The sequence below is a fragment of the Pongo pygmaeus genome, chromosome 12 (assembly GCF_028885625.2).
Source record: "Pongo pygmaeus isolate AG05252 chromosome 12, NHGRI_mPonPyg2-v2.0_pri, whole genome shotgun sequence".
Lineage (NCBI taxonomy): Eukaryota > Metazoa > Chordata > Mammalia > Primates > Hominidae > Pongo > Pongo pygmaeus.
The window spans coordinates 79,778,741-79,801,505 of record NC_072385.2 but is presented as its reverse complement, the minus strand read 5'-3'; the positions used below and the strand labels follow the sequence as shown (position 1 = coordinate 79,801,505).

Sequence of the window (22,765 nt, the reverse complement as noted above, 5' to 3'; positions counted from 1 at the left end):
GGGCTTAAACCCTTTGAGATTCTTTCCTTTTTTTTTTTTTTTGAGACAGAGTTTCACTCTTGTTGCCCAGGCTGGAGTACAATGGCGCCATCTTGGCTCACCGCAATGTCCGCCTCCCAGGTTCAAGTGATTCTCCTGCTTCAGCCTCCAGAGTAGCTGAGATTACAGGCATGAGCCACCACGCCTGTCTAATTTTCTATTTTCAGGAGAGATAGGGTTTCTCCAGGTTGGTCAGGCTGGTCTTGAACTTCCAACCTCAGGTGATCCGCCTGCCTCAGCCTCCCAAAGTGCTGGGATTACAGGCATGAGCCACCACACCCGGCTGAGATTCTTTTTTAATTAGGACAAAATAAAATAGGACTTTTTAAAACAGGATTTAAAAGATTCACCTAATTACCTATCTCCTACAGCCATAATTTTCTTTTTAAACAACAGTATGCCTTGCCCAATTTTTTCAACAGCATTGATTTATTCAACAAATACTAGCTGGGTGCCATGGCTCACATATGTAATCCCAACACTCTGGGAAACCAAGAATTCAAAAAATAAAAAAATTAGCTAGGCAGGCTGGTGCACACCTGTAGTCCCAGCTACTCAGGAGGCTGAGGTGATGGGAGGATCGCTTGAGCCCCAGAGGTTGGGGTGGCAGTGAGCAGTGATCATGCAACTGCACTCTAGCCCGGGTGACAAAGCGAGACCCTGCCTCAAAAAAAAATGGATTATTCACTCTATGCAAGGCAAACTAAGCACATAAATTTTCCTCCGCTTCCTAACAAAATCCCACTGAAATGCATTCATTCATTCATTCTGGAAGAGAAAGCAGGTAGGATTATGCTGAGGATTAAGCCAGTGCAAGAAAACTGCAGTCCAGAACAAACACATATGCATACATGAGAAGGCTATAGCAATGTAGAAGACATTCTTGCCAGCAGAGCCTGGAGAGGTACCAATCTTAGAAACAAGCAGAGGAAGGATGTAGGACTAAAATCAGAATTATTATAATATTTATATGAAACAGCAAGCCAAACTTTTTACCGCAGCCCTTTACACACAAAAAGCCTGGCAGCAACAGTATTTGTTTCTGGCTAAAACCACATCTATTTTGTTGTTGTTGCTCTTTTTAATTTAACAGTCTACCCTGGAAGCCTTTGAGCATCTTCATGTTCCATAACAAAGCATTCCTTATTTGGGTACAGGGTGGAAGGAGAGGAGGAAAGAGGTAACTCGTTTCTTGCACTTCACTCAAGGACCCTAAAGTTAGACCCAACAGCTAGTACCCTGCTCACTTACAAAAGAGCTCAATAATTTTTTTTTTCTTTAGATGAAGTTTCACTTTTGTCATCCAGGCTGGAGTGCAATGGCGCAATCTCGGCTCACTGCAACCTCCGCCTCCCAGGTTTAAGTGATTCTCCTGCCCCAGCCTCTTGAGTAGCTGGGATTACAGGAACCTGCCAAGACTTCCGGCTAATTTTTTTATTTTCGGAGAGGCGGGGTTTCACCATGTTGGCCAGGCTGGTCTTCACCTCCCAGACCTCAGGTGATCTCTCAAAGTGCTGGGATTACAGGCGTGAGCCACTATGCCCCGCCAAGAATTTTTTTTTTTTTTTTAAAGGAAAAGCACAATAGACAGAAAGGATGAAAATAAACAACTGACCTGAAAGAAGTAGAGCTATTTCCGGGCATGGGAGATAAATATTTAAAAGTTGTAAGTGTTATCCTCAAAGAAATTCATGTCATGAGAACAATGCATCCATTAAAAATCAGTAACTAGAAACTGTGGGGAAAAAACCACTGAAAAAAGAAAGTGAAAAGAACTGAAAGTCAAGGAAATGGACCTCTTGGATTGATCCTTCATATTATATATTTTTTCTTTTTATATTTTTCCTCTGTGTTTGGAAGAATCTATCTAAATGTATTTGGAAGAACCTATCTAAATTCTGAATAGAACAGAGAAAATGTCAAGAACATAATTAAAGAAATAATTGAAGAAAATTTCCCAGAAGTGAAAAATAGGATTCATAGAGTGCCAAGAAGGATGAATGAAAAAAGATTCACCACCTAGAATCACTGATAAAATATCACAGAACCAATGATAAAGAAAAGTCTAATAAAATCTTCCAGAGAAAAAAGTATGATACCTGCAAAAGAAAGAGACTGGCATTAGACTTGTCATCAGATACACTAGACACTAAAAAGCAACAGAATGTCTTCAGAGTTTTGAAGAAAACAAAATGATTGTGGACTAAGTCTATTCCCAAGCTATCATTAAATGAGCAGGCAAGGTAAAGGCATTTTCAGACATATGACGTCTGTGGAAATTAAATCATCTGTTTAATCCTTCCTGAAAAAAATTGCTTGAATTTAGTTATACCCCTACAAGGTGGGAAAAAAATCTATGACAAATGAGGACATGGAATACACAAAGCAGTAGACCTAACCCAGGCATGATACAAAGAAATCTCAGTAAACAGGTATGCAACTGACTTGGAAAGCAACTAGTCTAAATTACATGTGTGAGAGCTGGAAATACAGCTTCAGGAGCAAAATGAATTTATTTTAGCAAATATGGTGCCATTATTAGGAAGCTAATAGGATACCTTAATTGGCAGAGGTAGAATTACATTTTTTTCTCTGCAGATGCAATCACACTTACTAGTTTTATGGCGAATGATGATTGCATAATTACAATATGGTAAATAGTTGATAGGTTTTCAATGTTTAAGAATCAACCTATAAATAAAGCATAGAAGACTTGTATTGATTGATGTCTTGTGGCTCCTTAAAATGTATAAAACCCAAGTGTAGCCCAACCACTTTGGGCACATGCTGTCAGGACCTCCTGAGGCTGTCTGTGTCAATGACATGTCCTTAACCTTGGCAAAATAAACTTCGAAACTGGTTGAGACTTGTCTCAACTACTTTTTGGTTTTCACCCTCTATTACCTTCCTCAGGCTGCTGTAACAAATTACCACAAACTGAGCAGCTTAGACAACATAAATTGATTGTCTCACAATTCTAGAAACTAGAGGTCAGAAATCAAGATGTCAGCAGGGCTATTCTCTCTCTGAAAGCTCTAGAGAAGGATTCTTCCTTGCCTCTTCCTAGCTTGTGGTGATTACTGGCAATCTTTAGCGTTCCTTGTCTTATAGACACATACTCCAATCTTGCTGCCTCCTCCTTCATGGCATGGCATTCTCCCTGTGTGTCCATGTGTATCCAAATTTCCCTCTTCTTATAAAGATCCCAGTCACTGGATTAGGGCCCCCTTTGATTCAGTATGACCTCATCCTTACTTGAATTACATTTGCAAAGACCCTATCCCAAGTAGTTCACACTCACAGGTTCTAGGGGATAGGACTTAAACACGTCTTTTTGGGGAACACAATTCAACCCACAACACCCCCTACAATCAATTTTCCACACAGCAGCCACAATGATCTTCACAAATGTACATCGGGTCCTGTCCACTCTCCTGCCTACAGAGCTGCGTCTCCCTGGCCTCCTTCTGCTTCTCAAACTTCTACCACTTTCCTCTTACACTCCAGCCACACTGGCCTTCTTTCTATCACTCCAACACGTCAAGCTCATTCCTGCCTCAGGGCCTCTGCCTAGAAATTTGTCTGGCTCCCTTCTTTTCATCATTCAAGTCACAGTTCAAATGTCACTTCCTCACAGAAGTCTCCTCTGACTTACGTACTAAAAGCAACACATCCTACAGGTATTCTCTTTCACATAACCTTAGTTTCTTTGCAGCACTTACCAATACTAGAGATTATTTTACTTATTTAAGTTCCCCTCTTACTTGAACATCAGCTCTATTGAACACAGATTCAATCACTATAGCCCTAAATGCTAAAACAGGACCTCACAGAAAGTTTTCATTTTTATTCAGTCAAATACATCTCTTTTCCTTCATGACTTAAGACTAGTGCTTAGCACAGAATAAATGCTAAAAAAAAAAAAAAAATTGACTGTTATTACTACCATAATAGTTTGCAATTATTTGTTTGTACAATCTCCCTGGCTAGACTGTGTGACCGAAGCCAGAAACCCATTTATTTGGCATTTTACCAATCCCAGTGGGGCCAGGCACAGTGGCTCAGGCCTGTAATCCCAGCACTTTGGAAGGCCGAGGAGGGCGGATCACCCGAGGCCAGGAGTTCGAGACCAGCCTGGCCAACGTGGTGAAACCCTGTGTCTACTAAAAATACAAAAATTAGGGTGTAGTGGCGCGCGCCTGTAATCCCAACTACTCGGAAGGCTGAGAAAAAGGAGAATCCCTTGAACTCCGGAGGCGGAGGTTGCAGTGAGCCGAGATTATGCCTCTGCACTCCAGCCTGGGTGACAGAGCGAGACTTTGTCTCAAAACAAACAAACAACAACAAAAATCCCAGTACTCTGAAACACATTAAGCATTAATAAGAAGTGCTGAATATAATTAGCGAATAACAATTCTGAACAAAGTTATCTTCTTTGATACTACGGATTCCTGATGTTAAAAAAAAATTTTTTAAGATAGAATATGGGACTGTCCTTCCTGCTTTTTGATTTGGTTCAAATCTGAGGAAGTGGGGGCGACCAGTCTTTAACAGATCTAGCAAGACTGTCGAGCTTTAGGGAATAATGGTAATTTCTCTAAAGGCAACACTGTATGTCCATTATATTGGAGATCAAAACAGACAATGAATGGCATTTTTTCTAAAGAGGGGGAGGGGAAAACAAAACTTTTTGTCTAATTTGGGGATGCAGTCAGACGTGACTTAGTTCATAAACACACACATTCATCTGGCGCTAAACCTCACATAAGGAACCTTACCGGCTTCCTTGATAAAACAACACCCCAACACTTCAACCTAGAGATGGAGGGAAAAATGTAGGGTTGTGATGTCTAGCTGCCCATTCCACGAGAGTGTCCCACCATGCCAAATTCGGAGGCTCGCGGTATTCTCCTATCGGGAGATGGCGGGCTACCTCACCCCAGGTTTCCCCTAACACAGAGTTGCAGTCGCTGAACAAACTGCCCTGCGTTAGTCAGAAGCTGTCAAGTAACGAGATGGCCACGGTCCACAGCAGAAGAGGTGGAGATAAGCCTCAGGCGGGAAAGATGAAGTGTACAAATACCAAATGCGGAGAAAAAGAAGAAAAGCTGCAAGAAGGCAGGTCAGTCAGGAACACCGCCATTTCTCACATCTCATCGCTACTTCGAATTTTCTCATCTAAGGACCCGCACCCGCACGGTTCACACTGTCTTCTTCCCGCTATCACTCCGTGTGGGCCAAACCTCTGCCTGCCCACTGGAGAGCAGCGCGAGTGGCTTCAGGAAGAGGCTGCCACCTCCGAGACTCACCGGCCTGCCGTGCTGCCACTTCTACACCGAAATGGCTGGTCCGAGGCCGCGTCTCCAGACGCTGCCTCCCAGAAGCCCCAGCTTTCGATCCCCACCGCGATGCTGCAGCGGTCCGAAAACGAGAGACGCGCAGGCGACGTCCCGGCCCCCGTAGGCGGACGGCTCCGCGACCCCCGGATGTTGATATGTCGTCTGCCCCGGAAACGGTGACAGGAGGCTCAAGGGGGCGGAGGCGGCGTTACCAGGCTCTCCGGAAGGAGACGTGGCGGCGGTTGGGCTGGTGATACCCGGGCGCTTTATAGTCCCGCCGCCTCCTCCTCCACCTCCTCCTCCTCCTCCTCCTCTCCTCCTAGAGCAGAGGAGGTTGTGGCGGTGGCTGGAGAAAGCGGCGGCGGAGGATGGAGGAAGGAGGCGGCGGCGTACGGAGTCTGGTCCCGGGCGGGCCGGTGTTATTGGTCCTCTGCGGCCTCCTGGAGGCGTCCGGCGGCGGCCGAGCGCTCCCTCAACTCAGCGATGACATCCCTTTCCGAGTCAACTGGCCCGGCACCGAGTTCTCTCTGGTCAGTGCCCTCACTAACCCCGCAGCCACCCCTCCTCCTGACACTAAGGGTTCGGCCTCTTCCCTCGGTTTTCTTTGCTTTTTCTCCCCAAGACCTTCTCTGCAGACTCTTACCTTCCCCAAGCCAAAGCTGCTTTTATGCCGCGTTCATTCATTCGCTCGTTTTCACTTTATGTGGATGCGTCCTCCTTGCTGAGCATTAGGGATCCAGCGATCACCTGCTCTCCACCTTTTTAATTCTGTCGCTCTAGACCTTGCTTCCCAACACTCCCACCCTGCAGAAGCAGCTTTCGTAGAATAACGTCAGGTGCACTTACTCATCTTCCTTTTGGAAAATTAACTGTGGCTCGTACTCCACCAGCCGACTTCTTTCCTTCAGTATTACATGGCACCCTGCCCACACCACAGTACTTCAGACTCGAGTTCCCGCTCTCGTATTCGTTCTCCCTCGGTTGTATACACACACGGACATACGCAAACGCACAGCTCCAAGGGAACTTTTTCCTTTCAGAGTTGTTTCTGAGAGGGCTATTTGGCCTGTGAGATGTTAACGACCCTTTATGCAGAATATCCTTTACAGTTTTCATGTATTACGACTGTTATTTGAGTCCCCAGAACATGAGCTTCTAGGTTGAGTTTTCCTGTAGTGAAGAACATTTATAACGTCGCGGAAATGAAAATTCAGTCTTGGGGGAGTGGACCGCTGAAAAGTCTTCCTGTCACGTGTACCTACTGCAGGCTAATAAATATTGTACTCTTATGACACTTACCATGTAGTAATTAACTCATTTACTTCAAATTGAAGTCCCGGAAAAAGCAAAATTTTTTTTAACTTTTTATTCCAATTACCTTCAAGCATTCAACTTGCAATACTTTATTATATTCTTTTATTATCATTTCATTGAAACAGTAAGTGATACTATGATGTCAAAACAAGATGTATCAAGTTAATGGATGTTATTACCACATAGCTTTCTATTTGCAAGTGTCAGGGGTTTTTTGGTTTGGTTTGGGTTGGGTTTTTTTGTTTTTGTTTTTTTTGAGACAGGGTCTCAGTCTGTTGCCCATCCTGAAGTGCAGTGGCACGGTCACCACTGGCTGCAGCCTCGACCTCCTGGGCTCAAGAGATCCTCCTCCTCAGCTTCCCAGTAGCTGGGACTAGAGGGAAACCCCACCACTCCTGGCTAATTTTTTTTTTTTCTAGAGGCAGGGTCTCACTATGTTGCCCAGGCTGGTCTCGAACTCCTGGGCTCGAGCAATCCTCCTGCCTCAGCCTCCCAGAGTACTGGGATTACATGTGTGAACCAAATGTTCTGAATTTATCTAGGTAAATATTTTTCTGGGACGTCAAATTTCTCTTTGTATTAATGCCACGAAATATTGATATATTTGAAATACCTATGTAAAATTTTGTTATGAATCAGATATAACTTTAGCAGGCTTGGATGAGAATACTTTAATCTCTGTTGTTGTATCCAAAGAGCACACTTGGAGTGAATATGGCAGATGTTTGAAGAATTATATCATTAAAATTTTTTACTCTTGCACCTGTGTTTTTTTTTTTTAATTAAAAAAAACTTGCTGATATGCAGCCCTGAAAACTTACTGACCTATAAGTGAGCGACTAAAACTAGCATTTTTAGAGGTCACTACCAAATTGTCATTCCATTTTCTTTCAGTCTTAGCATATGCTACACCAACTTTTCACGTATGTAACAATTTTATTTCAAAAAAATGCTTTGGCCATGCGCGGTGGCTCATATCTGTAATCCCAGCACTTTGGGAGGCAGAGGCAGGCGGATCATGAGGTCAGGAGTTCAAGACAAGCCTGACCAACGTGGTGAAACCCCATCTCTACTAAAAACACAAAAATTAGCTGGGTGTGGTGGTGCACACCAGTGCTCCCAGCTACTCGGGAGGCTGAGGCAGGAGAATCGCTTAAACCTGGGAGGTGGAGGTTGCAGTGAGCCAAGATTGCACCACTGCACTCCAGCCTGGGTGACAGAGTGAGACTCTGTCTCAAAAAAAAAAAAAAAAAAAAATTCTTTTTTTAGAAGCTGGAGTGCAGTAGGTATTTATAGGCATGATTATGCTCACTACAGCCTCGAACTCCTGGGCTCAAGCAATCCTTCTGCCTCAGCCTCCTGAGCAGCAAGGACTACAGGTGGTCACCATTGCATCTGGCTGTTTTTTCTTTAAGTCTGTGTTACTTTGAGAAAAATCTAGAGATACTGTTCTGTGAATTGGCACAAGGCCTATGTCCTTTATGTAAAAATAAGCCACGATAGTCATTATCATTGGTCTTTTGATTTTTTTTAATACTTCTATCACCTTAAGGCTTCCCTTTGCATTTAACTGAAATTACTGGCTGGGCACAGTGGCTCACGCCTATAATCCCAACACTTTGGGAGGCTGAGCTGGGTGGATTACTTGAGCCCAGGAGTTTGAGACTAGCCTAGGCAACATGGCGAAACCCTGTCTCTACTAAAAATAAAAAAATTAGCCGGGCATGGTGGCACATGCCTGTAGTTCCAGCTACTTGGGAGGCTGAGGCAGGAGAATCGCTTGAACCTTGGAAGCAGAAGTTGCAGTGATCTGAGATCATGCCACTGCACTCCATCCTGGGCGACAGAGGAGTCTGTCTCAAAAAAAAAAAAAAAAAAATTTAAAGAAACCACTGCCCTCCTCACCTGGCACTGCCATTTTTTGTAATGGGCCAGTTGGTTGGACATTTGTGTTTGTGACAGAGTCTCACTCTGTCACCCAGACTAGAGTACAATGGCGCCATCTCAGCTCACTGCAACTTCTACCTCCCAGGTTCAAGCGATTCTCTTTGCCCAGCCTCCCCAGTAACTGGGATTGTAGGCGTGCGCTGCCACACCTGGCTAATTTTTTTTGTATTTTTAGTAGAGATGAGGTTTTACCATTTTGGCCAGGCTGGTCTCAAACTCGTTTCCTCAAGTGATCCGCCCACCTCGGTCTCCCAAAGTGCTGGGATTACAGGCATGAGCCACCGTGCCTGGCCGCGGGTTGGACATTTGTATCTAACTAATATGCAGCTGTATGAAATAGGATAAGGTCCTTTGTCTGTTTACTATCTGAAATTGGAAGAGACTGGATTAGAAGATCTGAATTTTTTAAGCTTTAAAATTATCTGCTTTAAATTGTCTTTCCATTCAGATATATTGAAACAATATATAATCATTTATAATCTTGCTTTCAGATTTGCTTAGAAAAACTATTAAGCACCAAAACTGTAAAATGGGAGTTGTTTGTGTGTTTTGGTAGAAATAGTTTCCCTATGTTGCTCATGCTGGTTTCAAACTCCTGGTCAAAACTATCCTCTGGTCTCAGCCTCTTAAAGCGCTGGGATTACAGGCATGAGCCACCTCACCTGGCCAAAAAATTTGTGAATTTTTGATGTGTACATTAACTAGTTAATAATTATGATATTCTTTGCTTATTGATGTTTAGCACTCAGTTTTGTTTTTGTGTATATATTTTCCTTCTGAAGTATCACCTCTGTCGTTATGTTTAATTATTCATTACTTCATGGAGTTCATAGATTTCACCAAATTAAACCACAAATCAGTCTAATTTTCTGTCTACTTCTGTTGTTGATATAGAATATATTTTACTCAGATTTTCCCAAGCACTACTCTTTGACAAACTCCATGGTTATAGCATGTCATATACATTGACAGGTTCTATCAACAAGTGTATTTTATAGCCTGTACCAGAATAGAAGTTCTCTCATCCTCTAACCAACTTAACTCCTCCAGACCCACAGTCAAACATTAGGAGTTCCTCTCATGCCAAGATATTTTTTAAGTTCCTTGACTTTTAAAGTACCCCAGCACCTCTGATTAGTTTCACTATATTAAAATTTGACTTTATGTCAAATCTCTAATAAAATTTGACTTTATGTCAAATCGCTAATTTCCTCTTCCACTGAAAATACCTTGTTATATAAAGTAAGTTTTTTATACTATCTAATTCTGTACATTCAGAATTTATTATATTTTGTTTTCTTAAAGTAAGAACCTGTTTCATAAAATCAGAATCCTGATTTTAGTGGATCAAAATTTTTAGAAAAATTACAAAAGATTAACTTTTTCTCCGTAATTCCTGTTACCAAAAAGTGAAGTTTGCTAAAAATATATCTTGTGGTCCCAATAAGTGACTCACTATTTCAGCAGAGTTTTCAGATAGAATTGCTGTTTGGCCTATTTTATTGGGAAAGCAGCCTTTCCTAAACTAATGAAAGACAATTATTTGCATCAAGAATTGTCTTCCGTTTTTTGCTGTGGTTCCAAACAAGCAGTTTCTTTTTACATTTGAAGCATTTTGGAGACCATTTTGAAAGGAATTACAAATGTTATGTCTTGCAGCAAATCGTTGGCACAATTGAATAAATATTTCTAAGAAATTCTTTATCATAAGTTTAGCTTTGCAACTATTACTTTCAAATCTCTTTGATTCCCTCATCATCTGTAATGCTTTTTTTTTTTTTTTTTTTTTTTTAAAGACGGAGTCTCGTTCTTTCGCTCAGGCTGGAGTGCAGTGGCGCCATCTCGGCTCTCTGCAAGCTCCGCCTCCCAGGTTCACGCCATTCTCCTGCCTCAGCCTCCCGAGTAGCTGGGACTACAGGCGCCCGCCACCACGGCCGGCTAATTTTTTTTTTGTATTTTTAGTAGAGACAGGGTTTCACCGTGTTAGCCAGGATGGTCTGGATCTCCTGCCCTCTATCTGATCCGCCCATTTCGGCCTCCCAAAGTGCTGGGATTACAGGCGTGAGCCACCGCGCCAGGCCTTTTGGGTTTTTTTTTTTTTTTTTTTTTTGTAAGTTGCCCAGGCTGGGCTCAAGCAGTTCTCCCGCCTCAGCCTCCTGAGTAGCTGAGATTACAGGTGCACATCTTCCTTACAGTGGCTTTTTAAACAAGTATCCTTGGCCATAATTCAAGTCTGCATAGTAATCTAGGAGAAGTGTGTAAAAGCTGATTTAAATATGTTAAAATGTTTAAAAGCTCACAGAATATGGAGCCAATCTGTTTGAATTCTCTGGCCTCTGCTACTTCTAGGTTTTTTAACCTTGGACAAATTGTTGAAGCCCTGGGCCTTAGTGTCTGTTTCCGTAAAAATGAGTATAATACTTGTTTTGAGGATTAATGAGTTAATGAATGTAAAACACTTAAAACAGTACTGTCCTAGAACTAATACAGCTAGTACTTACTGCTTTGTTTTGTTTTTTTGTCTTGTGGAAAATGCTGTAATTTGCTTTTGTGTTTAGGATTATATTGGTGCCAAGTAGTACTGGTTTTATTATAGTTAAAGAGTTGTTAGGCCAGGGCAGTGGCTCACACCTGTAATCCCAACACTTTGGGAGACAGAGGCTGGCGGATGGCTTGAGCCTAGGAGTTTAAGACCCACCTGGGCAACAGGATAAAACCCCTTCTCTACAGAAAAATTACCGGGGCATGGTGGCACGTACCTGTAGTCCCAGCTACTAAGGAGGCTGAGGCGGGAGGATCACCTGAGTCCAGGAGGTCAGGCTGCAGTGAGCTGTGATCATGCCACTGCACTCAGCCTGGGTTAGAGAGACCCTGTCTCAAAAAAAAAAAAAGTTATTGTTAAATTGAGAATAGAACAAAGGGCCTTAATAAGAAGAGGTTCTCCTTGCCAGGAATAGTCAAATAGTACCATAGTTGCACAGTACTGTAAGAGGAAAGTGAAGAGAGAATTGAATTATCTTAGAACATGTATCATAAAACACAAAAATCTCTGCCTTAGTAAAATGAGTATCACATTTGCTGTCAGGAAGCAGAGATTTGTTTTTACTAAAATAATATCAGTTGTATTAATTGAAGTGTTTATTTGAATTCTGTTGACTCATATTAACCAATGTGAATTTGTTTGGTTTCATAGTGTAGAAAGCTTTAAGGATAATTTTGTCAATATATGCCAGAAGTCAGCAAACTACAGCCATTGCGCTGTCCCACCACATATTTTTATAAATAAGGTTCTATTAGTACATCATCATCCGTATTTGTTTACATATTGTTTGTGTACTTTTGTTGCTACAGTGGCAGAGGCGCAACAGAGACCATATGGCTCACAAAGCCTAAATATTTGCTCTCTGGCCCTTTACAAAAGTTTAATAAGTGTTCAGTGATGGTGTATCTATGAACGTTCATTGCCACTTCTTAGTGCCTTTTTTTGCTTTTTCTTTTTCTTTTTTTTTTCTTTATTTTTGCTGTGTTGCTCAGGCTGATCTTGAACTCCTGGGCTAAAGCAGTCCTCCCACCTCAACCTCCCAAGTATAATCACTATTTTAACTTCAATCTGTTGCATTCCTCCTTTTTTCTTTATACTCCAAACATTATTTTGTTCATTTATTTTCCTATTATGACACAGGATAAAGTTTATTATCTTCGTTTTGTAATTAATAAATATGTTGATAAAACCACCAAAAAGAATGAAAGTATGTCCTTTGCAACCACATGGATGCAGCTTGGAGGTCATTATCTTAAGTGAATTAAGACAGAAACTGAAAACCAAATACTGTATGTTTTCATTTACAAGTGGAGGCTAAGCGTTGAATACACACTCAGAGACGAGAACAATAAACACTGGAGATTCCAAAAGACGGGAGAGAGGGAGGGGTGACAAACTACCTATGAAGTACTAGGGTACTGTGTTCAATACTTGGGTGACAGGAATATTAGAAGCTCAGACTTCATCATCATGCAATATATCCATGTAACAAACCTGCACATGTACCCCCCTGAATCTAAAATTTTTGTTAATGTATGTAGCATATTTTCCCTCCCTTTAAAATAATAATCTGTTGAAATGTTAAATTAGTTTAAAGAATCTTTTTTCTGGCTAAGACTAAAGTTATTCAGTGTGATACAGTTTCACGGAGAACATAATGTATGTTTTTTGTTCTATTTGCAGCCCACAACTGGAGTTTTGTATAAAGAAGATAATTATGTCATCATGACAACTGCACATAAAGAAAAATATAAATGCATACTTCCCCTTGTGACAAGTGGGGATGAGGTAAGTTTTTATAAATATATCGGTAATCCTGTCACCAAAAATATTTATGTAAAACATTGTAACTACATACTTTGAAGTAAAATTGAATAACAGATTTCTCAATAATGCTTTTTTAGCATAAAAATATTAATCACTTTTAATATCCCTGAATTCTTTGATTTTGCAGTTTATCTTGGGAAAAATTAGCAATCAGTTTTTTTAAATTTATTTATTTATTTTGAGACAAAGTCTCGCTCTATCGCCAGGCCGGAGGGCAGTGGCACGATCTTGGCTCACTGCAACCTCTGACTCCCGGATTCAAGCAATTCTCGTGCCTCAGCCTCCCAAGTAGCTGGGATTACAGGCACACACCACCACACCCAGCTAATTTTTGTATTTTTAGTAGAGACGGGGTTTTACCATGTTGGCCAGGATGGTCTCAATCTCTTGACCTCATGATCTGCCCACCTCGGCCTCCCAAAGTGCTGGAATTACAGGCATGAGACACCATGCCCGGCCGCAACCAATTATTAATGTTTTGAATGAAAATCTAACTCCACACTTGCTTTCTTTATAGAAATTAGGGTTTTAAAACAAGATACAATTTTTAAATGTTTATGTGACTTTTTAAATAAATTATTGTTTATAAATAAGTCTGTAGGTACCCCATGCTTTCTCATTATCTTAGCCCATGCCCTTTTCTTCCTCCAAAAATGCCCTAATTGCCTCTTATCCATCCTTCAAGGCAATGACTTCTTTCAAGATGAAACAGGAGAGGCAGCATGGTAAAATGGAAAGGACCCCACCAGCCTAGGAGCCAGGAGGCTGAGGTATAGGCTATAGCTAGCTGTGGAACCTTGAACAAATTTGAAACTCACTTCCTCCACTCAATAAATTTATTAAGCCATTTCAGTAATATTTTCATGATCTGGAAAATAGAAATATTAAACTCAGTGCTTTATTGGGTTTTGTTCAGATTTGAAATCTAAGACCACTATTTTAAGTCTCCTTGAGACACACACACACACACGCACGCACGCATGCACGCACACGGCATTCAAATCTGAAATGTAAAAATACATAAAAAACTGAAAAGTGCCTTAAAACTTTCCAATATATCCTATAAGATTCAACTATTCTAAGGGCTTTCATAGCTAAGAATTTGTTTGGGTACAAGCATTTAAAAATTCTCAAATAGGTTTATAAGAATTGTTCAGGAAACTGATACTTAAAAACCTTTTTTCCCTCCATTCTTGCCTTGTGAAAAACAAAAATACATTTTAAAAAACCTTTTTTTAAGAAAGCATGAACTCTGTGAAGATTATTTTATGGCTCCATATTTTATACTTCAGTTCATTTGAAAGCAATGGCATACCATGGGATCTTGTTAAACATTTTGACTTTTTTTCTCTTTTATTTCTAAGCATTTGTGATTTGAGTAATGAGTTAATATCCGAACAGCAAAGTTGGGTGAAATTCTAGAAAAACTGTAAGTATTAAACTCCAATTCTTTCTTAGGAAGAAGAAAAGGATTATAAAGGCCCTAATCCAAGAGAGCTTTTGGAGCCACTATTTAAACAAAGCAGTTGTTCCTACAGAGTATGTATTTTATGTTTACCTGATGACTAGAAAATAGATTACCAACAGCCAACAGACCTTTGAAAATACCGTTTCTTCTTTGTTATGCTGTATCAGGTTTTTTTTAAACTATTATTTTAGGTTTAGGGTTACATGTGCAGGATTGTTATATAGGTAAACTGCATGTCACAGGGGTTTGGTGTACAGATTATTTAGTCACCTAGGTAATGAGTATAGTACCTGATGGGTTGTTTTTTTTTTTTTCTTTTAATCCTCTCCCTCCTCCCATTCTCTACCTTCAAGAAGGCCCCAATTCTGTTATTCCCCTCTTTGTGTCCATGTGTTCTCATTTTTTAGCTCCCACTTATATAAATGAGAACATACAGTATTTGGTTCTCTGTTCCTATTGTATCAGATGTTAAGTTAGGTCTAAATATAAGTTATTTCTTTTTTTTTTTTTTGCTTTTTTCTTTTTGAGAAAAGATCTCATTCTGTCACCCAGGCTGGAGTATAGTGGCATGATCACGACTCACTGCAGCCCCAACCTCCCACGCTCAAGCTGTTCTCCCACCTCAGACTCCCCAGTAGCTGAGCACCACCATGCCCTGCTAATTTTTGTATTTTTTATAAAGATGAGGTTTTTCACAGTGTTGCCCAGACTAGTCTCAAACTCCTGAACTCAAGCCATCCACCCACCTCAGCCTTTTAAAGTGCTAGAATTACAGGCGTGAGCAACTGTGCCCAGCTAGTTATTTCTTAATAATATCTTATTCATTTAAATTCCTGTCTAGTGTATGCAGCAGATACCCAATAATACCAATAACAAATCATATCACTTACCAAGCTGTTTTGAATGTTTTTCAGTTCAAAATAAAGTTTTCTTCTTCTTTTTTTTTTTTTTGAGACAGAGTCTCACTCCGTCACCCAGGCTGGAGTGCAGTGGCGCGATCTCAGCTCACTGCAACCTCCGCCTGCCAGGTTCAAGCGCTTCTTCTGCCTCAGCCTCCCAAGTAGCTAGGATTACACGCATGCGCTACCACACCCTGCTAAATTTTTTGTATTTTTTAGTAGAGATGGGGTTTTACCGTGTTGGCCAAGCTGGTCTCGAACTCCTGGCCTCAAGTGATCTGCCCACCTTGGCCTCCCAAAGTGCTGGGATTACAGGCGTAAGCCAGTACACCAGGCCGAGTATATAATAGAATTTTAATTTAAAATGCTAATTGTTATTTTTTAAGCTATGTAGAAAATTATCCCTAAGCCAGGTAATTATTACAGACCCGAAGTGTATTCTAGACCTATTTCCTTCACAGAATTCTCACAGAGAGCTAGTGAAAATAATGAATAGACTTCAGAAATTTCACATTTTTTTGAGGCATAATTATAAGTGTCATTTAATGAAAGCTTACTCTGAAATCTTAGGGGAAGTCTCAGCAGCTTCAAATATCAGAAAGTAATTCAGCTGAGTTATGTGGCTTTTGTGTATTGAAATATATCCATCTTTTTTAGATTGAGTCTTATTGGACTTACGAAGTATGTCATGGAAAACACATTCGGCAGTACCATGAAGAGAAAGAAACTGGTCAGGTGTGTTTTTCTTCAAAATATTATTATGAAACATTATAAGATGAGAACTTTAATAATGAGATTGATAGTTTTAAAGTTGTATCCTTAAAAATGTCTTTGCAAAATACTTAGTATATTTTTATTTTACTTTTCAATGTAGAAAATAAATATTCACGAGTACTACCTTGGGAATATGTTGGCCAAGAACCTTCTATTTGAAAAAGGTTGGTGTCTACCCAGTGATTTGACAGTAATGCTGGAATTTGATTTAAAATATATGTTCAAATTGGAATATAAGACTTTTTTTTTTGGACATTGTGTGAATTTTAAAATACTGAAATAGGCTGGGCATGGTGGCTCACACCTGTAATCCCAGCACTTTGGGAGGCCGAGGCAGGAGGATCACGAGGTCAGGAGATCGAGACCATCCTAGCTAACACGGTGAAACCCCGTCTCTACTAAAAATACAAAAAATTAGCCAGGCGTGGTGGCAGGCGCCTGTAGTCCCAGCTACTTGGGTGGCTGAGGCAGGAGAATGGTGTGAACATGGGAGGCGGAGCTTGCAGAGAGCCGAGATGGCGCCACTGCACTCCAGCCTGGGCAACAGAGTGAGACTCCATCTCAAAATAAAATAAAATGAAATATTGAAATAGGTTTCTGAACTGTCCCTTAGAAAACTTTCGAAAAAGTCTTTGTTTTTACCTTTTTTTTTTTGAGACAGAGTTTCTCTTTGTCACCTAGGCTGGAGTGCAGTGGCACGAACACAGCTCATTGCAGCCTTGACCTCCTGGGCTCAAGTGATCCTCCTGCCTCAGCCTCCCAAGTAGCTGGGACCACAGGCACATGCCACCATGCCCACTAATTTTCGTATTTGTTGTAGAGATGGAATCTCACCATGTTGCCCAGGCTGGTCTCAAACTCTTGGCTCAGGCGATCCCCCTACCCCAACCTCCCAAAGTACTGGGATTGTATGCATGAGCATGAGCCACCATGCACAGCTTAAAAGCTTTACTAAAATAAGTAAGAAAAAAACATGTTTATCAAAGCAGAAAATAGTGAAAACAATGCCAGGTGCATGTTAGTGTTATATTTATAGTGTTAGTCTTCTGCTTGGCTTAAGCAAAGTTATTATATGTAGAAATAGATATATCTCTCAAATTGTGAAATATGTTTATTCTATATTCAGATTGGTCAATTAATTTAATATTAAATTTTTCACTGAGATAAAAATACCTCGAAAGAAAATTGTTGTGGCCAGTTTTCTGCCTGAAATAGAGTATTTCCTAGGTAAAGATTAAATATGACTTCCTTTCATACAAAACCATTTCAAGGAAACTAGCTTTAAAGTAGTAAGATAAAAATCATGTGTGTTTTGGACCTTCTTTAGAAAGAAGTTTAAGGTTACAAAGGTGGTTGAAAACTTACTCATTTGTATCACATATGTCACTGCTCATTCTTTACACTTACCTTATTATTCCACAGAACGAGAAGCAGAAGAAAAGGAAAAATCAAATGAGGCAAGTGACAGATGCTGATTTTTTTTCCTCTTAACACTTACTGTTAGTGAGGTATGAATTTATATAACCTAAGTGACAGAATATAGCTTTATGTTCTTATTCTTCATCTATCAAATACCTCGAAGGATTGGGTCAAAGAATCTTTGCAGTATATTCGTTTTTTCCGAGAAAAGTTACACACACTGTGGTCTTTCTATTTACTCTTAAGATTATACAAAAATAAATCTATCACTGATGTATCTGGGAAAGATTCTGTAATAGCATTATATCACTTCTGTGCTTAGCAGTGGTTCCCTCTATATAACACTGGAAACTATTAAGAGTTTTGGTCCCCATTTCCTATGGGAAAAACAGATAAACTATAATGTAAATAACAAGCTACCAAACTGCAAGCATCTTAAAAGCAGGGACAGTCTTTTATCTCTTTACCCCACAGTACAAAGCAGAGTGTCAGACATATTATAGGCACTTCATAAATGTTAATAGAAAGAATGGATAAATGATTTCTGTAACATAGGGTCGTTTAAAAAGAATAATTCCTCAGGAAACCTAATCACAATTTTTAAATCCCAAAAATTTTTATAGAGTTTTTAAAAATAACTTATTAATAGAGGATATTTCCATAAATGGCTTAATATCATAGTGATACTTTTTTTAGATGTAAAGTTAAATGGCAAAGGCCTTGAAAATTACTTAAAAGTGATGCCTATAACTTAAAATGGTAGTTTTGGAGAGACTTGATAAGCTAAGCAGAGACACACATAGCATTGCTATTTTAAAAGATTTTAATTTTACAGACTACCTTTGAGATTAAAATAGTTATTTACTGTGACTCTGGAAGACAGCAAAAGATGGAATTCAAAGTGTAAAATCATAAAGGAAGAGGAAGAAAATGGTAAGGGAGGAAAACTATTTTTTGAGCCCCAGTTTATAAGCCAGACACTGCCAGACATGTAACAAAAGCTAATGTTTAATTCTTCCAAAAACCTTTTAATATACAGTCATGAATCGCTTAGCAGTGGAGGTGCATTATGAGAATTATGTGGTTAGGTGATTTTATCATTGTGCAAACATAATAGAGTGTACTTACATAAACCTACATGGTATGTGTATTTTTATTTATATTTTTTTCCCATAGAAAACCAAGTTCACAGTACCATTACTGAATACCAGTCATTTCTGCTACCGCAATGCCAATATCAAATATGATATATCAGATTTCTGATATATGCTCCATTACAATCTTATGGGGCCATTGTCTTATATAAGGTCCATTGTTGACCAAAACATCATTATGCAGTGCATGACTGTATATTATTATTCTACTTTTACAAATGATAAAAACTGAAATTTATTCAAAGCCATAAATCTAGTAAATTTAAAGCTTGGATTTGAACCTAGGATTTTCTAATTTCAGACACTAGCTTAAAAATCACATACATATAAGGAAATCTCAAAACATTTTTTCTGAAAACATTTATTTATTGCTGGTTTCAGACATAGTGCTGATAGGGTACTAAAGTGATAGAAGATGAGATCCCTGCCTCCAAAGAGCTTGTTTGGTGATATTATTAACAGTGCCTTTTTAAAGTTCTTAGAGTAGATTTTTCTTGTGTTTATGTAGAGGAAAGTATAGGAGCTAACTTCTTAGTGATCCTTGTCTTCTCAGGTTCTATCCTTTATTCCTTCATTCCATGAAAATTTTTTAATTTGTCTTTTGCTGGCCTTGAGTATATTTATATAGGAGTTTACATGCTGGATAGTATTGCTGTTAATATTAAAAATGGAGAAGAAGAGTAAGTAGATTGATGAACCAGTCAGTATTGCATTTAAACTTCTGTTTTAGAATACTGTGTTTTACTATACAACCCTATTTTTTGGCAAATCAGCCTTCATACCTATCAAATCTAAACTCTAACATAGCCATTTACCGAGAGTTTAGAGAAGAAAGCTCTGAGCAGCCCAGTATAGTAAGTTTCTATATTTTATCTTAGTCTCTTTCTTTAGAACTGTTGAGAATAATTCATATTAATCATTATTTTATAGCCCTTTATGTAAATGTACATTTACTTAACATGTTAATTTTGGCACTAAATAATCTTTTTGCTGTATTAAACTAGCTCTGAAAATACATATTTGCTCAAATAAAAACTTACGAATCAAAATAATATTAGAGGGAGAACTTAAAATATAGAAATGTTACCTTTCAGTTAATTAGTAAAATGTAGTTTTCTTCCTTTCAGAATAATAAGTTCCTCTCCCACCCCCAGTCCCATCTCCATGTCTAATGAAAAGTCTGTCTTATATTCTTTTTTTTTTAAGATTCCCACTAAAAATATCGAAGGTCAGATGACACCATACTATCCTGTGGGAATGGGAAATGGTACACCTTGTAGTTTGAAACAGAACCGGCCCAGATCAAGTACTGTGATGTACATATGTCATCCTGAATCTAAGCATGAAATTCTTTCAGTAGCTGAAGTTACAACTTGTGAATATGAAGTTGTCATTTTGACACCACTCTTGTGCAGTCATCCTAAATATAGGTAGGATGTGCATTTAATATTTTAAACATAAAATGCACACATGCTTTAAAGTGTTCTGTGCATAGCTTTAATGCTTTGTTCCTACTGAATAGGTTCAGAGCATCTCCTGTGAATGACATATTTTGTCAATCACTGCCAGGATCGCCATTTAAGCCCCTCACCCTGAGGCAGCTGGAGCAGCAGGAAGAAATACTAAGGGTGCCTTTTAGGAGAAATAAAGAGGTATGAGAATTGTCTAATGATAGCTTTTTGGTGCTTCATTTTTAAAATTTCAGAGCATATGTCAATATTTTAATGATTTCTGTAGTATAATGGTAGTAGTTTATTTTACTGGCCCAACCTTTTGAATTTCATTTCTTTTCATTGATTTTAATCCTTTTCCTTATTCTAGTACTACTCAAACTATTTTAATATTCTCTTATATTCATAATTTCATAATATTTTAAAGTTTGACATCCTACTCATTATAATTTAATTTTTAGGTATTTGTCCCAGCTAACCCTCTTGAAAAAATAGACTAAAACCCTATCTCTGTCTCCTAATACATTATTAATTCTTCAGCTCACTGCTGCCCTTTTAACCACTTCTCTACACTGCCTCCCCATTTTCATATATTGTCTTCCATTTTCATCTGCCTACTGGGCATAGCCATATATACATTTTTAATAATCTCACACTCATCATTTTTTTCTCTTTCATGCTCACCCTTTTCTTGTCTTCTCCTGTGTTCTACCCAATTGACCAATTAGAAACCTAAGTCATTTTTCTTACCTGTATCTCTTCATTTATCTCTAACTCTAATCATTCACTAAAAGGTATCAGTGTTATCTTCTAAAGGCTTTTCAAATCCATCCTGTCATTAGTTCAGGACTTCATTATTTCCTGGAACCAGAAACTGGTCTCTTAACACATCCCCTTTCTAATTCTTCCCACACAGCTGATAAAATGCTCTTTCTGAAATCACCCTTTGATTATGTGTTTAATCTCTTGGTAGTTAACACATACTACATCTCAGGATAGAATCATCACTCGTGTAATACATACCCCTTTGTGGTCTGATTTCAGCCTCATCTTTCATCACCATTCCCTTTATCCCAGCTGTTTTGAACAACTTAGAGTTTCTTAAAAGTACCACGGAGTTTCGCTCTGTCACCCAGGCTGGAGTGCAGTGGCATGATCTCGGCTTACTGCAGTCTCCGCCTCCCGAGTTCAAGCAATTCTCCTGCCTCAGCCTTCCAAAGTGCTGGGATTACAAGCGTGCGCCACCTCACCCAGCCCTCCTTGACTTTCAGTATACTGTTTTCTTCTTCTCTTGCATTGTCCCCTCCCACACCTTCTGCTCATGAACTTCTGCTTATGCTTGAAGATGTGATTCCAATGTTACTTCCTTTGGAAATGAGCCAAAACTTCCAGTGGATTAACCCAGGAAGAGATAACTACTTCCTCTTCTGTGGTCTTGTATTTCATTCAGTCCTCCATCATAGCACTTACATGACTAAGACTGGTTGTTTTACCTATGGGTGTTTCATTAAACCAGAAGGCAGAAGAAACTAACACTTGGCTGCAAAGCTTGTTTCTTCGCTTCCGCTTGAGTACTTCTGCAAAAATATTACTGGACTCTTTGTGCATGTTGTGACCAACACTGTCATTCTGATAGGAGGAAAATGTGATTAATTCCACAGTTTAATTTGAAATGTTATATTAAAAGATTTGGGCTAGAATTCTCTTCTGGTCTTCCTTTTGATAGTAAAGTATACTGGCACATACTTAAAAGTTAGCTCAATCAAAATGCTTCATAAATCCCAGCTTTCATTACTCTTCAAGGAAAAAATGCCAGTTTACTTCTCTTTAAATAATGTGTTTAGTCTGGGCATGGTGGCTCATGCCTATAATCCTAACACTTCGGGAGGCCGAGGCAGGAGGATTGCCTGAAGCCAGGAGTTCAAGACCAGACTAGGCAACTAAAACCCTGTCTCTACAAAAAAAAAAAAATCAGCCAGTGATATAAAAGTCGTGATAGTGTATAGCTGTAGTCCCAGCTACACAGCTGGCTGAAGTGGGAGGATCACTTGAGCCCAGGAATTCAAGGTTGCACTCAACCTGGGTAAAAAGAGTGAGACCCTATCTCAAAATTAATTAATTAAATAATAGGTTTAATCTGCCAGCTGAGAAAAATTGAATTTTTTAAAGCTGCAGCTGATAATGCTTTAAAAATATTTAGCATAGGCCAGGCACATGGCCCACGCCTATAATCCCAGCACTTTGGGAGGCCGAGGCAGTCAGATCACTTGAGGTCAGGAGTTCAAGACCAGCCTGGCCAACATGGCAAAACCCCATCTCTACTAAAAATACAAAAAAATTAGCCAGGCACGGTGATACACACCTGCAGTCCCAGCTACTCGGGAGGATGAGGCACAAGAATGGCTCGAATCTGGGCAGCGGAGCTTGCAGTTAGCCAAGATTGCACCACTGCACTCCAGCCTGGGTGACAAAGCGAGACTCCGCCTCAACAAAAAATGAAAATAAAAAAATAAAAATACTCAGCATTTTTTTTTAAATTTCTAATTTTTGTGGGTACATAGCAGGTGTATATATTTGTGGAGTACATGAGAT

General features: G+C 39.5%; 2 protein-coding genes across 6 annotated transcripts in view; one reads left to right on the top strand and one right to left on the bottom strand.

The window, feature by feature from the left end:
• Positions 1-6,587, bottom strand: part of ASB3 (ankyrin repeat and SOCS box containing 3) — a 123,625-nt gene extending 117,038 nt beyond the window's left edge. The window contains exon 1 of one of the 2 annotated variants that reach the window (XM_054476183.2): positions 6,022-6,587. In XM_054476183.2, the coding sequence (XP_054332158.1) occupies positions 6,022-6,062 (41 nt within the window). In that variant the 5' untranslated portion in view covers positions 6,063-6,587. Of the gene's footprint in view, positions 1-5,348; positions 5,530-6,021 lie in introns of those variants that run through there. The other variant, XM_054476188.2, reaches the window with a different exon arrangement.
• Positions 5,560-22,765, top strand: part of ERLEC1 (endoplasmic reticulum lectin 1) — a 49,000-nt gene continuing 31,794 nt past the window's right edge. For 2 of the 4 annotated variants that reach the window (XR_010123245.1, XM_063649381.1), the window contains exons 1-8: positions 5,747-5,908; positions 12,865-12,969; positions 14,467-14,547; positions 16,033-16,110; positions 16,250-16,313; positions 17,572-17,606; positions 19,929-20,152; positions 20,245-20,374. Coding sequence is in view for 3 of the 4 variants with exons in the window: in XM_063649381.1 (XP_063505451.1) it covers positions 5,747-5,908; positions 12,865-12,969; positions 14,467-14,547; positions 16,033-16,110; positions 16,250-16,313; positions 17,572-17,606; positions 19,929-20,152; positions 20,245-20,374 (879 nt within the window). In the remaining variant the exon portion in view is untranslated. Of the gene's footprint in view, positions 5,909-12,864; positions 12,970-14,466; positions 14,548-16,032; positions 16,111-16,249; positions 16,314-17,571; positions 17,607-19,928; positions 20,153-20,244; positions 20,375-22,765 lie in introns of all 4 variants that reach the window. The other 2 variants (XM_054476191.2, XM_054476190.2) reach the window with 2 other exon arrangements.